At 36.6% G+C, this 17119-nt stretch overlaps 1 protein-coding gene across 8 annotated transcripts in view; it reads right to left on the reverse strand.

Moving 5' to 3' along the window:
- Positions 1-17119, reverse strand: part of LOC116463082 (utrophin) — a 565754-nt gene that overhangs the window by 77322 nt on the left and 471313 nt on the right. For all 8 annotated transcript variants that reach the window (XM_032146039.2, XM_032146038.2, XM_032146037.2 and 5 more), the window contains 2 exons: positions 16115-16175; positions 2206-2267 (listed from right to left, as the gene is read on the reverse strand). In XM_032146039.2, coding sequence (XP_032001930.1) covers positions 2206-2267; positions 16115-16175 — 123 coding nt within the window. The remainder of the gene's footprint in view (positions 1-2205; positions 2268-16114; positions 16176-17119) is intronic.

Genomic DNA, 17119 nt, shown 5'->3' on the forward strand with positions numbered 1-17119 from the left:
ATTCCCCAACACGTATTTAAGAAAAAAATTAAATGATCATTAGCACCATGTTGAGATATATCTCAAAGCAGTGCTACAGAGAAAATTCTAAGAAAGTATTTTCAAACAGGTGTCAGGGCTCAGAACATGGTGGGTTGAGTACTTTGAAATGAAGGAGACTGGCAGGCCTCAGAAGTAAGGTCTCTCTGACCTCTGGGTCTCTTGTCTCCTGACCCTCTTTCTCCTTCCAAAGTGATAAATAGAAACCAGAATTCCTCTTCCCCAAGGTGGGTCATAAAAACTAGAACTTCTCTTCCCCAAAGCAAGCCATAAAATCTAGCAAGTTCACTGTGACCTTCTCCCTTCTCTCCTGAAGATTCTCCTGTGACAGGTATCCTGTCCCTAGAGGAAAGGAATACACTACAGGGAGAAGCCAAGAAGAATCTGAATAGATAGGCCTTGCTGGAATTCCCTTCTCCGTCTATTATCATTAAATTACACCCTTTCATCCAATCACAATTCAATGCAGTCATCCATTCCTCACTCAATCTAAGTGTAAAAATAGATACTTTTCCCTGTTGTCTTTGAGTCTTCTGAAGGCTCTCGTGTCAGGTAAAACTTTGATTAAGTAAATTTCTTGTGCTTTTCTGGTTGACCTGTCATTTGTTATAGGAGTGTCACCATGACCCTTATGATGGGTGAGAAAAGGTACCACCCCTTTCAGCCCTTTGGTAGGAAAAAGAGGAAGGTGATGAAGAGAAAGCACAGCTGTCATATGGCTTATTAAATGCACTGCACAGTAGGCAGAGGGCCCTTCCTTTTTTTCCCGATAAAGGAGATTTTCCTCCAGCGGCATCTCCCCCAAGGACACTTCATTTTCTTCCAACCACACTGTCCAGCTCACTATTCATGGAGCTCATCTTATTTCTATGCTCCTCCCATCCCGATTGATTTGGTTTTTCTGCCCTTTTGCAGATCTGGTTAAAATGATCCTATAACCCATACTCAACTCTTTGGAAACAATAGATATTGTAATTTCTTTCTTTGTCCCCTAAAGACAGAGTATCAGAGATTAGTAGAGTTAAAAGAAAATTCAGATATCATCAAAATTTGCCCCTTCATTTTACAAACTAAGCAAACTAGTTCTATGTCTTTTGTTTGTCCAATTTTTGCAGGCCCCTTCACACACCAAAAAAAAAAAAAAAAAAAACTCACACAGAAGCCCAACATTTAAAGAGATTAAAAAAGGGGGCATCCCTTTTATTGAAATGGGAGAGGGAGGCTTCAGGTGCTGCTCTTCCCTCCAGCATCTCCTTAGCTACCCAAAGAGAAAACTTAAAAAAAACCACTGGACCAACCAGAGGAAATAGGTTAAACAATAAGTTGAAAGCCACATTGCACTAGAAATTAAAACAAAATCGGAATTCTTGTCTGTGTTTTCTTGCATTTTTATATAAAAATGAATTTAGCTTTTAACAATTTAGACAAATTTAAACTAGGTGAGCTAATTTGATGGCATGTACTAAATAAAAAGTGAGCCAAAAGCAAATTTAAGGCAGTGGATTAAAGTTGGCTATATTGTAATTGTATATCTATATATATTTTTTGCGTGCAAAGCTCGAGATTAAGATGACTCAATACGAAGGAGGTAAAAACTACAATTACATTCCTCCCTGTAAATCAACCCTTTTTGGCTCACATGATTTCAAACCACCCAATTCTCCTAAGAAAGGCAATACCTGTTTACTGCATTGCCCTTAGAAATTTAACTGCTTTTAAATGTCAATGACATGATTCTTTTAACATTAATATGCCATGTAAGAAAAGCTGGTCATTAGCTCCTATTTAACAATATACAGTTCTCAGCCGGGCACAGTGGTTCACGCATGTAATCCTAGCACTTTGGGAGGCTGAGGCGGGTGGATTGCCTAAGCTCAGGAGTTCGAGACCAGCCTGGGCAACACGGTAAAACCCTGCCTCTACTAAAATACAAAAAATTAGCTGGGAGTGGCAGCGGGCGCCTGTAGTCCCAGCTACTCAGGAGCCTGAGGCAGGAGAATTGCTTGAATCCGAGAGGCGAGGCAGAGGTTGCAGTGAGCCGAGATCACGCCACTGCACTCCAGCCTGGGCAACAGAGCGAGAATCCACTCTCCTCCCCGCCCCCAAAAAAAGAATACACAGTTCTTCAGTTGTTTAGGTTAATTTATTACTATTAATAACACTTACCAAGGGATTGAAAGAGTTCGGTCATTTTAGGATGGTCCCAACAGGTGGTCTGTGTTTGATGGCTGGAAAAAAAAGGTAAACTTTTAAAAATAAACAAAAAATCAAAAAACTTCATACAGGCCAAAAAGGAAATACCCAAGTAGAAACGATTTTTTTTCAAATTTTTAAAAATACATGCAAAATTATTCTCATTATCAACCATTCAGAAACCCAATGCCCAATTATTACTTAATATTTGAAACACTGGCCGGGGCAATGGCTCTTCCTGTAATCCCAGCACTTTGGGAGGCCGAGGCAGGTGGATCACTTGAGGTCAGGAGTTTGAGACGAGCCTGGCCAACATGCCGAAACCCCATCTCTACTAAAAATACATAAATTAGCCAGCTGTGGTGGCGGGTGCCTGTAGTCCGAGCTACTCAGGAGGGTGAGGCATGAGAATCGCTTGAACCTGGGAGGTGGAGGTTGCAGTGAGCCGAGATCGTTTCACTGCACTCTAGCCTGGGTGACAGAGTGAGATACTGTCTCAAAAAAATAAAAAATATTAATAATAAATTTTAGCCAGGTGTGGTGCCTCACATCTATAATCCCAACACTTTGGGAGCCTCAGGTGGGAGCCCAAGAGTTTGAGACCAGCTGGGCAATATAGCGAGACCTCATCTCTATACAAAAGTTTTTTATGAAAATTGTTTAATAATAAATTTCATTTGAGCAACTACATTGTAAAAAAAAAAATGAAATCTTTGCTTTGCCTATTTCAAACAGAACTGAAACTAAAAATTAAAACCTAGATATAAAATGTGACTGTCATGAATCCTTGGGCCCTGGCTTGATGTGGCCAGATCAATGCAGGCTCCAGTATAAACCCATATCTGTTAAACAGATGTAGATTATCATTCAGAACGAATCCTCCAACAGCAGAAGTAGTGCTGTGAGAGTCACTACACCTTAAAAGTCTCGTCATATTTCCAAAGACTGCAGAAACAAGTTTAACTCTGAATCACATCATCCCACAATCTACGGAGCCTCCCTCCTCTTCTACCTTGAGTCGAACTTTCCTCAGTGCAAATCTACCCTTTCTTCTCTTCATGTGTATCTGGATTCCCCACTCCCCTCAGGCAAGTGTCTCTTGCCATTTTGACTCTCTGTTCCTCTTCTCAGCTTCCTCCCATTAACCAGTATTATTATTTTCTATATGTATTAAATTGTTTTCCTCATGTTCTTCACTTTAAAAGCAAGTTTTATACTTTCTCTTTTTCTGTAAATTTCAAAACTAATTCATATGTTAGATGGAAGTTTTGGGGTGATAAATTGAGGTTAAAACATAAATGGAATGCTTCAATTAAGTTTCTTAGGTAAACAGTTCATGACTTTGGTGGGTCAGTGGCCTTACATTTAAAAAGAGTTAACTGCCCCTTATCTAGGTCAGGGTAGATTAATAACATTTAACAGTGCTCCAAAGACTTCTTAAATGACACCTAGTTCTTATAAAACTATTTAGTAAGCTAAATGAGCCAGCCTAGTACCTAGGAGAGTGATATTACAACATTCATAAAATCAAATTCAAGAGAAATTATTTTTCAAGCCTATGTAAAATATCAAAAACTGGGGCATGTCACTGGGAAAAGAACATCATCACTGTTATATATACACAGGTAACAAAAACTCCAAATTACTCATACTTACCTTTGAAAAATATTTAAAGTGTGTATTTGCAATTGGGTATGTATCCTGGAAATATTAGCAATTGGGTATGTATCCTGGAAATTTCAAGATCTCAAACAAAATAATATAACTACAATGTGAAGATCTGTCTTGGAAAGAGATGGAAAGTTGTCTGGCTCCTCTACCCAGATTCTTGACTCCAATGCAGAGACAAATACTTCTACTTCATGGTCCACTACTGAACATCAACAAAACCATTCCACCCTTTTGGTTTGATGGTAGTGATACTCTCCAAATTGCTCCAAAGACCATGGAGCAGGTACTGAAGTTGTTTGACCTAAATTCTTACTATTCATCGTTAGACTCAGAGCTTTACAGAAATGCAGAGTCTCAGAAAGAATTTCCTCCCTATCACCAACAAGTATGGAAGGATTTCCTGAGGAGGTAATGCAACTCCAGTAAGGCATCATGGGCTCCCAGTCTGAGAGAACCTACTAGGGTTCATTGATCTCTTGTCTTCTCTTTCAGGGAATTTCAATCCCCATGACAACAGCACTGTCCAGAGACAGACATCCCATCATGATGGAGCAAACCAAGGCTCAAGAACCAAACTAAAGCCATCGGTAATGTAGAGCCAGACGTTACACTTAAACAACAAATATGCTTTCTCTTGTGTGGGTCTTCACCTCACACAACCCCTATGGAATCACAGGAGGAAAATACCACTATTTCTCAGTCAGGCGGAGGACTGAGAATTCAAGGTGAACACCGCTTGCTAATGGCTCTCTTTAGTGAAATCACTACTGAGAGCTGAGGGAACACACACATTTGGCAAACAGATGGAGGGAGGGAACGGGCATCTCCCTTTATGAATTCAATACCAGTTGATTCATTAGGCAGAACTGCCAACACAGAAAATAAATACAGCCTCTGGTTACAAAAGTATAACTGCTGCTTACCAAACAACAGAAATAAAAAAAAAAAACAGGCGATGCAGTTGGCTGCTGGTTTTTTTTTTAAGTCGGGGGAGAGGGTTAAAGGAAAATCCACAATGAACCCAAAGGCTTAAAGTATTTGAACAGCTGCAGATAGCTCAGCTCCTCTTGCCAAAATGCCTAAAGTTCTCCCAGAGTAGGCAACCAAAACAGAATAAAAGTAGCATTTTCCCCCAAAATAACAACAGCTTGGGTTCTAATTAATCTCAAATATGAACAGGGAGTGGGACTTCATATTGTGCAGCTTGATAAGCTCTAAAATAAAATCATGATTTTATTACTAAAAATCCTCTTTTTAAAAGGCAACAGCCATGGGAATCTATCCAAGAATAAAATTAAAAAAAAACAAAACAAGAAAACAACAACAAAGTAGCAATTAACAGTTAAGTACAAAATCACATGAAGCAAACAATAGTGAGAACATGTGACATGTAACTAGGCTGGCCAGCCATCCAGTTTTGCCTGTGCAGGGAAAAATTGTGAAGGTCTTTGTTGTGGGCAAAAAATTAGTGGGTATCCTGTAAAGCTTAAATTATCTCTGAGCTATTTTAAACTCTGCAAACTGAAGAAAACAGATAGTAATGCAAATGATTTCTGTCCATATAAATGCAAATTGTGCCCAGTGGAATGCAATTGATTATTTTCCTGTGGATATTGACCAGTTTGTCAGCTTTGCATCCAGAGGTAAATTCATTTTAGCATCCCTAATCTGACTATAAATAGGTGACACTTTGTATTAGCTTTGGAACCTATTATAACTTCTTACTGGTTCCCTTATTATGAGTTAAATGAAACATGCTCTTTTTGTATTTGTATAACAGTTAAGATTTTTGCCTATTTTGAAAACTATCCTTCAAGCAGTATAAATCCTGCTTTATACTAGACTGTGTACAGGAATTATACATCAGCATTCTGGTATAATTATTAAAAGTGCCCCCCTACTCTGAAGTGCCCCAGCTGGGATAACATATAATCTCTGCATTTTATGGACATTATTAAAATATTAAGCCAATAAGGTTAAGAAGTAGTATATCCTTCCACCCATTATTATTCATAACAGTATACACTGATAAGCCACAGAAAGTAAAACACAAATAATATAAGATTGTAGCACTAACAAATAAAACAAAAAAAGTTTGCTGCAATACTGCCTAATATGTAATAAAATGAACCAACAGCAAAGGACATGCACTTTTGATAGGCTGGTAAAATATTGATTTCTGGGCAAATGACTGCTCTGGGGAAGATACTTCTTAAACTCATTTGTCCTCATTAGAGTGGTCTCATATTTTTCCATGAAACCTTAAAGGATGATGAGAAGGCAACTTGTTTGTCCCAAAACTGACACTTACCCAAATATACTTATTTGTTACTAGCTATCCAATTTTATGCTTATAACTGGATTTTGTGAGGTTTGCTATGTATCATTCCATTTCAATTATAACTATAAAGGCATATAACAGAACAAAACTAAAGATAAGTAAAAATACAAATGTGGGGACAAGAACTATGTATATTGCTCTGAGATAAGACAATCAAAGAAAGAAAAATATTTATTCTTTGCTGTGCAAAGTAAAATATACTAGGTCAGGATGTATATTAATCACAGTAATAACATGCTATTTGAGTGCTGAATTTGTACCAAGTAAACTTTTTTGGATAAACTTTTTCTATGTGTAAATTCAATTTGGATTATAATTCTATGACTTGGGTGACAATATTGTCTCCATCTTACAGATGAAAAAAACTAGGGCAGAGAGTGCTTAGATAGCTTGTCTGAGGTCCTATAGTAAGTAATAGAAATGGGATTTAAACAGAGATAGTCTCATTTTAAGCTAAGCTCTTGATATGGAAGTATATTTGCATAATTAAGGTTTTAAAATATTTCTTGATGAATCTGTCCAAATTTGAGTCCATGATCTATCATTAGAATCATTACAAATAACCTCATCTCCCTTGCATCTTTCTCACCCCTTGCAAATCCCAGGCCTGGATCAGCTCAATTACTTGCCTACTCTGGACCTGAGCAGCTGTGGATAAAAACAACGAGAAAATCACTCAACAGATAGACTCATTTTACTTTAAAATATGTGATTTCAAACCTCAAACGTCCAACTCCTGGCAACTGCGCTATATTCCCTAATAAACTTGCTTTCCCAAACTCCAAAACAGAAATTCACTACTGCTATCTCTCTCCCCAAACTGGTTTCTTTCTCTGCCTTAATATCATTTTACTTTATCTCACGCTTCATTGAAAACCTAAATACTACTAGATGAGGACTCCTTTCTCTCTCCACCACCAACTCAGGAAACCTCCCTCCAACTGCCAGTTTGTTATCCTCTCTCCCCTTTAACTGAGAAATTGTCCCCCTTCTTATTAAAGGCCAATTCTTCCTGATGATTTCTTAAAAATTTCTTGTGCTGCACTGTCAACCCCTCTCTCAAGAAGACTATCCTTTGTAGAATATAAATGTTTACAGACGTGCCATTCTTAAACACACACACACACACACACACACACACATACACACACCCCTACGTCAAATCCACATTTTCTGCTAGTTATCACCTTTTTTCTCTCCTTTGCAGACAAAATACACCAATGAGTAGTGTACCAAATCTACTTCCTCACGTACCATTCACCACTCAAGCCACTTCTGTTTGGCTTCCAACCTTTCTCCTGAACTCAAACTGGTCCTATAATTATTAGCAATGAACTCCATGGTGCCAAGTGGAGTGGCCATGCCTCAGGATGGGGAAAAATAAGAGACGAGAAACACTGTAAGTAAGTTATACAGTGTATTAGAAGGTGGAAGGTGCTATGAGAAAACCAGAAGTCTCCAGAAAAGGAAGTTGACACAGGCAAAATACAGGTTCTGTTAACATTTACTTTATGTACACTTACAGAAGTTGCATATATATAGCAATCAAGCACGAGCTCCCAACTAATCGATTTTGCGTTCAGCTGCCTACAGTATGAAGAGTGAAAACAAATGTTGGCAATCTGATATGACATCATTTATTTGAGTAACACCTTCTTAAAGATCTGAGAGGTGGTGTACTTACTTTGGAATTTATCATCTTTTCAGTCCTTGTTTCACCCGAGACTAGAATATAGGAAGAATGTGGAGTACCCCCATCAGTCACATTGATTCTCACTCTGTGCCCGTGCTCGTGTGTGTGTGGGGGTGTGGGGGTGTATGTGTGTGTCTGTGTGGAAAAGCCCCTGGGGAGAGGATGGAGGTAGTGGGTGAGAAAGCTACAGGAGTAAGTTATATATTCCTCAGGTTATATTCAACTTCCTCATCCACTCGCAAACACTGTCCACTGTCCTCTAAGCTTTTAAAGGCAGAAAATCCAAAGATATACTTTTAGAAACAAAAAATTAACTTAAGAGAAAAGAAGTGTGGAGGTCAGGATTTCAAGAAAAAAAAAAAAAACATTCTGTCCAAAATTCAAATAAGATATATGATCCTATTTGATAATAGGTACTGTAAAAGTTTAGTCTTCCTTAAAAAATGCCATTAGTATCTCATGATAATGAAGACAGGAGGCAGGAAGACAACATTGTAAATAACAAATAATTCTGTAGGATTTGACTACAAAATGCATTTAGGCTGGGCACAGTGGCTCATGCCTGTAATCCCAGCATTTGGGGAGGCCAAAGCAGGAGGACTGCTTCAGGTCAGGAGTTTGAGACCAGCCTGGGCAACATAGCAAGACTCCATCTCTAAAAAAAGTCCAATTAGCTGGGCATGGTGGCATGTACCTGTAGTCCCAGCTACTCAGGAGGCTGAGGCAGGAGGATCACTTGAGGCCAGGAGTATAAGACTGCAATGAGCCATGGTTGCACCACTGCCCTCCGGCCTGGGCAACAGAGTGAGACCCTGTCTCTGTAACAAAATACACTTAAAGTAATTTCACACTTAGAAGTAGATTTAAAGATACAAACATGGAAAGGACTATATAGAAATAAGCTACCATATCATACACCCCAAAATACAAGATGTCAATATTGCATGTATGACTAAGAGAACATTTGTTACAAAACAATAAGACATGGTTTATTTGTGTTTGTTCTTAAATAAAGTAATAGAATTAATTATCAAAACTGATGTGCCTACATGCAAGGGGAGGGACAGGTGATAATTGTCTTGAGGGTACTAGATTGTCTGGAAATATAAACATGCAAATACTCTCTAAACCCAGGGGAGCCGCTAGCTTTCTACTAGCTGCTATATTTCCACATGAGCCCAGAATTTATAGGGACCCCGCCTCCTACCCAACCCTACCCTCATCTCCCTGACTCTCAAACTGGGGAGATTCAGACCATCAGCCAAATTCCTATAGGTCATTCGTTGTTGCACTGACCCTGGGGAGCCTCATATGCCCCCATCTGAAGGTGTTAACACCAGGACTACGTTGCCACAACTGTTGAGGGGATCATTGTATCCTTTAAGTTTGCTTTTAAAAGCTGGATTTGTAGCTTTTAGCTTTTTATTAAAAAAAAAATTACTACTTTATCTCTTTCTTTTATGTATTTTTAAAAGCAGGGATTAATTACTTCTAATTTTTTCTATATGGTTATATGAAATCTTTTACTGTATTATTTTACTTTATAATCAGCATATTTCTATTTATTTTACAATTTTAAACATTATTACTTCTGTACTTTTGCTAATTGCAATGGCAGTTTTAAAAATTTAATCTTTATAAAGTATAGATATCTTTTTTCCTCTCTAAATGGCCCCACAGTGATCCTTCCTATACTGTATGGTAGAACTTTACTAACTGCATCCCTTACCCTAAAAATCAAATTGCCCAGTAAGGCTGATGGTGCCATTATAATGCAATAGAGTTAGGTAATCTAGAAGATTCCAAGCCAAAATACTACTTCATGGCCCAACAATATGTAGATTAATGGCAGTGAAGGTGATATTTTAAGTCCTGAACTACCTAATGTCTCTCAAAGACAATGTCAATTCCACCTAAATTACTTCAATTAACTAGGACACCAGTAATACATAAGATTTCTTCCCAGTGATGGTTTGCTGGCTGCTGCAGGGCAGACTTTCTGCTGTTTAGATTTTTAGTTAGCCAAGGTATGCTTATGCTCATTTATCTGAAGCCCCTCCAAGCCCAGGAGTTTAGTGATCCTAAGGTACTTACATTCTTTCATAAAGCAATTTTGTTCTTACCTCCCCATCAGCAGAGTTGGCCCAGTGAGTTTTAAATATTTATTTTCAATAAAAACAGAGTCACAGACTATTAGAAAAACAGACTCTCCTGTATATTTTTCTTATGCTTCTATTTCATTTACTTCTTTATCATTAAAACCAAAACCACAAGCTCCAGTTCTTGAAAGAGATTCAAAGTGTGGCCCAAGAGTTCTTTACCTAAAAAACTGGAACCAAAAAGATACCATCCCTCATCTTCACGAAAGGGAGATGGGAGAAATAAAGACTGCTGTAGGGACCCTTTCGGAGACAGCTATGTTTATTTTTCATTGTTATTTATACCTTTGTTATGGGTTTATTCTCTTCTGGGATAAGTTTTCTATAACCTTTAATGATAAAATGCTTTATGTTAATTCTTCATTGTTGCTGTTACACACACTTTATTAGCTTTCATTTTCCTGTTAGGCTGAGTATTTGGAGATTGCCTTGCTGATACTCCTCTCTGCCCATATTTAGGGAAGGACTATTTCTCCTGTATTGCCTAAGCTGGTGCACAATTCTTCTAAAGGAATACGCATGAATTCTCTCCTCTAGATGGTATATGTAGTTCTGCCAAGACAAGTATATATAACCTATGCAAATGAACTGTATGACTGCGATAAAGATCAACTACTCGCTCCCCAAGATTTTACAACTATTACAAACTTCATTTCCTTTCAGTTACTGAAGGATTAGGGCAGGTAGAGGGTGGCCTTGGGAAATGAGAGGGGGTCTAAAAGAGCTTTGCAGGATTATTAGGGCACAAGAATGGAAAATAAAAGTACAAAGAGAGATATAATAAATTGAGGATAATCTTCATTTGGTTCCACTCAAAGGGGGAGTTAGAACAAGGGAAAGAAACGTAAGACAGCAAATTTTATAGATATAGACAAGTTTATGCTGGTCAATTTCTTGCAATATTGAGGAATGTCAGTTTTAGAAAATGTGACATGTATGGTATATATAACCAGAGATTACTAATACGTTCATAATCAAAGCTGTGTGTTGTGTGATATTGTACATTGTATTTAGGGTTCTACAAAGAATTAACATCTGCACTTCAGACTCCAGTGGGAAAAACCGAGCTATAGAATTGTTAAATTGTGATGGTGACACCTTGTCACAAGAACAGAATAGTCATCTGTAGCAAAACTAAAGGCTTACTGAAAAGTCAACAACTCAGGCTTTAGAGAAGATGTCATAAGGAAAAAGGAAAATCTTATTTCCTAACTACAATTTATTAAATTCTATTAAATACTGCGACTTACCAACAGGCCGGATGTATAGAGAACCATCTGTGTTTTGAGTCCCTTAGGACTTATAAGCCAGCTTTATTGGCCATCTTACTCACAGATACTTAAATCTACCCGTTGACAGAAATCTTCGGATCATGTGAATGGGGAAAGATAGAGGAAGGCCAAAGAGTGTGTTTCCCCACCTCAGTGTTCCTCTCAAGGTCCAACCGGCGAGGACTGTGGAAATGACATCTTCCTATCTATGAAAAAGCACCTTTGTCCATTACCAGACCACAGTGTGAAACTGCTTCAAACATCTAGAAAATAGATCCTCCTGTAGAAATTAGCCTATGGAAAAGCCTACACAAGGGCAGTGTGGAGTACTGGAAAAAGCATGGGCTTTGTCCTTGGACAGCTGGGCTCAGTTGCTGGCACACAGGAGGTGCCTAGTAAATGGTAACCGTCTATGGTATGAAAGAAAGGACGTTTGCTCATACTTTCCCCACTACTATCCTCCTTCCTAAATATAATCCTTCATCCTATTCAAAGTTTCCATGGGACTAAAAACTTCCGTCCTCTGACTCAACTAATACTGGGGCCAGGACACAGCACCGCATAGTGATCAGGAGTTCAGGAGCTGTAGACAATCCCCGGGTTTGAACACTAGTTCTTCTATTTGCCAGCTGTGTAATCTCAATCAAGCTGTAAGTGTGCTTATTAATTACTTTTAATGCAGTTATTGATAATTCATTAAGCCTTATCTGTAAATGGGGGTAATTATAGTACCTATACTTCACTTGGCTAATGAGAGAATTAAAAGAGATCATCTATGCACAAGATTCAGCACAACACCTGGCAAAGGACTGTTCAAAAATGTAATTTATTACAATGATCATTATTATTTCCCACAGCAACTATTTATTATTATTATATGTTATTATTATTTCTGTGGCAAACTGAGAAGTGGTGAATTTTACATGGTTAATGTGATGCATTAAGAAAGTTCAACTGAACCCAAAGCTTTGATTCCTCTTATCCCTCATACTCCCTGGAAGTTAACTTTTAACTGAGGAAATGAACAACTTGTGCAAAATACATAACCAAAAATTTGCAATTAGAGATATCTGGCTTTTATAGCAGATTTTTGTATATTGTGAAGGCAGCAAGAACCATTTTAAATTTTCTCTCTCTCTCTCTTTTTTTTTTTTTTTTTTTAAGGAGACAGAGTTTCACTCTGTTGCCCAAACTATAGTGGTGTGATCATGGCTCACTGCAGTCTTGACCTCCTGGGCTCAAGTGATCCTCCCACCTCAGCCTCCTGAGTGCTGGGACTATAGGCGCATGTTTCTATGCCCAGCTAATTTTTTGTAGAGATGGGGTTTTGTCATGTTGCTCAGGCTGGTCTTGAACTCCTGGGGGCAAGCAATCCACCCGCCTCAGCCTCCCAAGCATTAGGATTATAAGCATGAGCCACTGCACCCGGCCCCATTTTAAATGTTCTTAAACCCTGAATACAATGAGCTCTCATTGCACTATACTAGGAAGAAAGAAATAACTAGATCAGTTTCAGAAAGTCAACCTTAGAGGCAGCAAATAAAATTTTCAAATGTTAATTTTAACTTAAGATATTAACAAATAGAGAGGTTTATATTATATAGACTAGTTTTAACTTAAGATATCAACAAATAGAGGGATTTATACTATATAGACTCTTTCAGTTCAGATTTATATTCTTTCATTTTCTACAAACACATGAGTCATGGAACCACTGCAGTGCACTTCAAAATATTAATAAGGAATTACCTAGAGAGACAGAAATGCAGTGGGAAGCCATCAAAGTGGGCTTTAAGTGATCTATAAAATTAAAATGTGACATAAAAATAATTTGCCCTTCCTAGTCTCCTTTCAACTTTCTGGCCATATTCTAACAGTGAATACATAGATGATATACTTAAACATCAAAAACATTGAATATTTCTACCTGAATACTATTTTTTGTTGGCCATATACATTCTAATTTGCTCCAGGAAATTCTCATTGCATGGCAATCATGTGAAATTTGTTTTAAACATTTTTCTTCTACTTTTGAAGCCATGCAAAGGGAAGTGTATATTAAAAGCTTCTTCATTCACCATTTGCTTAGTTATTAATTTGGGAATTAAATTTTGTTTTGATAACAATTCTTCACACATAAATACTGGCTTTTATAACTCTACCTTCAGAGTTTGATGTTCCTTCTTCATGAGGAAATAAACTGTTAAATTACACAATGAAAGATCCTGGTTAAACAAGTTTTGTGAAAACGGGAATTTGCTATATACAAATGAGCACATTTCTAAAAATTTGAAAGACTTAAAAGACATTTAACACTAAAACTACATATATTTTAAACAATCCGATCTTCTACTGGCGATGGAGATTTTTTAAAATGCTACAGTCCTAAACGTTATTATTTAAAATACTGGCCATCATTATATTATATCTACTTTCCAGTGCTGGTAATAGTGCTCTAGCCAATGGGAAGCCAGTAAAAACTAACTTTTATTCTACCAATCTGCCCCATAAGAACTCTGCCCCATAAGAACAAGAATACAATCCTACCAGATCCTGCCAAAATTATAAACATTTTGAATTAGAGAAATTCTGATTTAGACAATTCTCAGTCATATATAATTAACTTGAACATACAGAAATTCATTTTAAAAAAAGAACGAAAATTAAGGATGGACTTTAAAAGTGCCAAACCACACAGATAATCATGATATAAACATAAAGCAAGATATTTAATATTTTCTTTATTTAGTAAAACCCAAAAACTAGATCCAGTTTGCATTTTTTAAAAATCAGATGATAAAGGACCTAAGTCAATTCAATAAATTAATCAATTTCAATTAATTTGCATGAACTTCTTGATTTTTGTATAGTACATGTATTAATTTTCTACTGCTGCTACAAAAATGTTTCCCTGGGATAAAATCAAAGTTGATAGGGCTGTATTCCTTCTCTGGAGGTTTTAAGAGAGAATCCCATTTCTTTGCCTTTTCCAGCTTCTAGAAGCTGCCTGCATTTAAGGATCATGTCCGCTTCCTTTACCTTCCAAGCTAGTAGCTAGCATTCTCAAATCTCTCTTTGTCTCCTCTGCCACTTTTAAAGGCCCCTGGGATTACATTAAGCCCATCAGGATAATCCAGAATAATCTCCCTAATTAAAGGTTAGTTGATATGCAACCTTAATTCCATTAACGACCTTAATTCTCCCTTGCTATGTAACCTAACATTAGGATGTGGGCATCTTTTGGGGGTCGGGAGCAGTTATTATTTTGCCTACCACAGTACATCAGATTTATATCTAAATTTGTAATATTAAATTCAAGTCAATATTCACCCAAGCAAATTAAAGTTCTCGAATACTATTACTATTATTATTGTTATAGTGTACAATAAAAATGTAAACAGTTTTAAATGTTTTCAGTTAGATAATCACATCTTCTTTCGCTAGAGACATGCCAACTTATCTAGCGTCTGACCTCTTTCCATTCTTACTTGGGCAAATTTGACACCAATCAATTGCTTTAATACCTTGTTCTCAACTCAGTTCACTACTCAGTGCATTGTAGGTTACACACTGATAAAAATATTAAACTCCCATAAGCTAATGTAACATATATTGCTTATTATGTTTATTATATATTATGCAAACCTGTTTTTTACCCTCAGCTTACATCTCAGACTGTAATAAAAAACTATAAGAAAAGACTATTTCACTAACATGGACTTCACACAACGTTTTCAGGAAGTATATTGAAAGAGCAGATTGTTAGCATTTGCATAGATTTTGGAGATACCACACCCCATGTTAGAAATGATAAAAAGGAAACTTGGCCCAGAGATCTTCATCTGACTTACCTGAGGTCACACAGCTAACCTGAGACACAGCTGTCTCCTGACAATAAATAAGTGTTGTCATGATTATGATGCTGTTCGTCTGACACATAAAATAGGGTCAACTATGACTCATCACTAGAGTATATTGTGAATTAATATCTTTACTAAGTTACACTCCAAGGGACTGTAGAAGTAGTATTTTATCATTCTGTTCCATGACGATATATAGCCCCAAGCCAAGGATCAAGGCCTACTAAGAGCCTGTGTAAATTATAGAAAACTTGTAAAATGTCATATAAGAAGAAGAAACAGTACGCAAGAAGGAGAAACTAACTGGACAACAAAATCAAAGAATGACGAGCCTATGCTAATAATGCAGATAACTTCTCTAAGACAAAGAAAAACTTGACAGTATTTAACTTTTTCATGATAAATCATTATTTCTTTTCAGTGGAATAAAATGACAAGAGTATAAGATATTTTTATATGGATTTTCTTAGAGGAAGAAAAATGGCTTAGAATTTGTACAATTTCACAAATATCATTATGTCAAGAGTATTTTGAAATTCTGTCATTTTCTCCAATTTTTTTTTTTTTTTACTTTTTAGAGACTGGATCTTGCTTTGTTGCCCAGGCTGGAGTACAGTAGAGCCATCATAGCTTATTGTCTGTCTCCAAATATTTAAATCTCTACTTTAAAATATATCAGCTAAACACACCTATATCCCTAATCTGATAAATGAAAAATATAATTCTCATGTTAAAACTAGTTTCTTTTTAATATTAAATATATCACAGTTTCCTTCAGATAGTAGGACTGAATTCCATTTTTAAAAGTTATGGGGGGAGAAGCCTCTTAAGTTATCAATAAAACATGATTTTCTTGGTATCATAAAGGAGAATTAAAATCAACTTACTTGATGTAATAGGGCACTTTATTATGTGAAATGGATCTTTGCCACGGCAGCTGGACTGATGCTGAGGAAACAAAGGGAGATGATTGGAAACGCTGGAAACCAAAAAGCCTTACACCTTAATGCAAAACAACCGAACATTTTATAGCAAATTCAATGAACTGCTCTGGTTTCTGAGCTGGATTCCTATAATTATGAGATCCACTGGGCCAAAAAAAATAGCTTTAAGGATTCATTTGAAGTAAAACAAGAAACAATACAGGTTCAAGGTCTAATGCCAACGAATCTAACCTGTTGATAAAAATACTTTTAAACTTTCAAATGGTGTTGTTTATAAATACTACAGTTTAAACCTTAGTGCCATCTGGAAACTGTACTCCATATATATTTTTGATAAAGCTAAAACCAAAATTAATTTTACCTGGTATATCCAGATTAAAAATTAGATTTTTCAAGACTGAATTTTCCAGATGACTAATAACATTCTTTACTTTGCATCATAATCACAGGAGTAGCTATTGAGTACAGATGGCATTTAAATAAATTCAATTCTATAAAATTTAAAAAGAAGGAATTTAAAAATAGGCAAAAAGTTGTGAAGAACCAAGGCAATCATCTAGGCAGAAAAATCCCAATTTCTTATTTTCATCTGAAACACACACAGAGCCCAGTCTCCTACTTTTGCACTAGACCTTACTATGATTGAGATTTTCTGGGGTTTTTAAATTGAGGTACTTTTTTTTTTACAATTCTAGTTACTTCTTACTAATAAAAAATATATTATTCCTACATTAACCAATTATTTTAAGACTTATTTGAGAAGAATAGTACATGTGAATTTAGTGCCATAAAAGAATTTTGCTAAATGAACAAATACAAAAATTCAAATAATACTTTGAATTTTCACACTTTGCAAATATCATCAGATCCTCATGTAGCCAGTTGTCACCAATACTTTTTTTCTCAATTTCATGTCACATTAATATCTTACAATTATTCAGCATTCTA

This window comes from Hylobates moloch, unplaced genomic scaffold (assembly GCF_009828535.3).
Source record: "Hylobates moloch isolate HMO894 unplaced genomic scaffold, HMol_V3 SCAFFOLD_27, whole genome shotgun sequence".
NCBI classification, from domain to species: Eukaryota; Metazoa; Chordata; class Mammalia; order Primates; family Hylobatidae; genus Hylobates; species Hylobates moloch.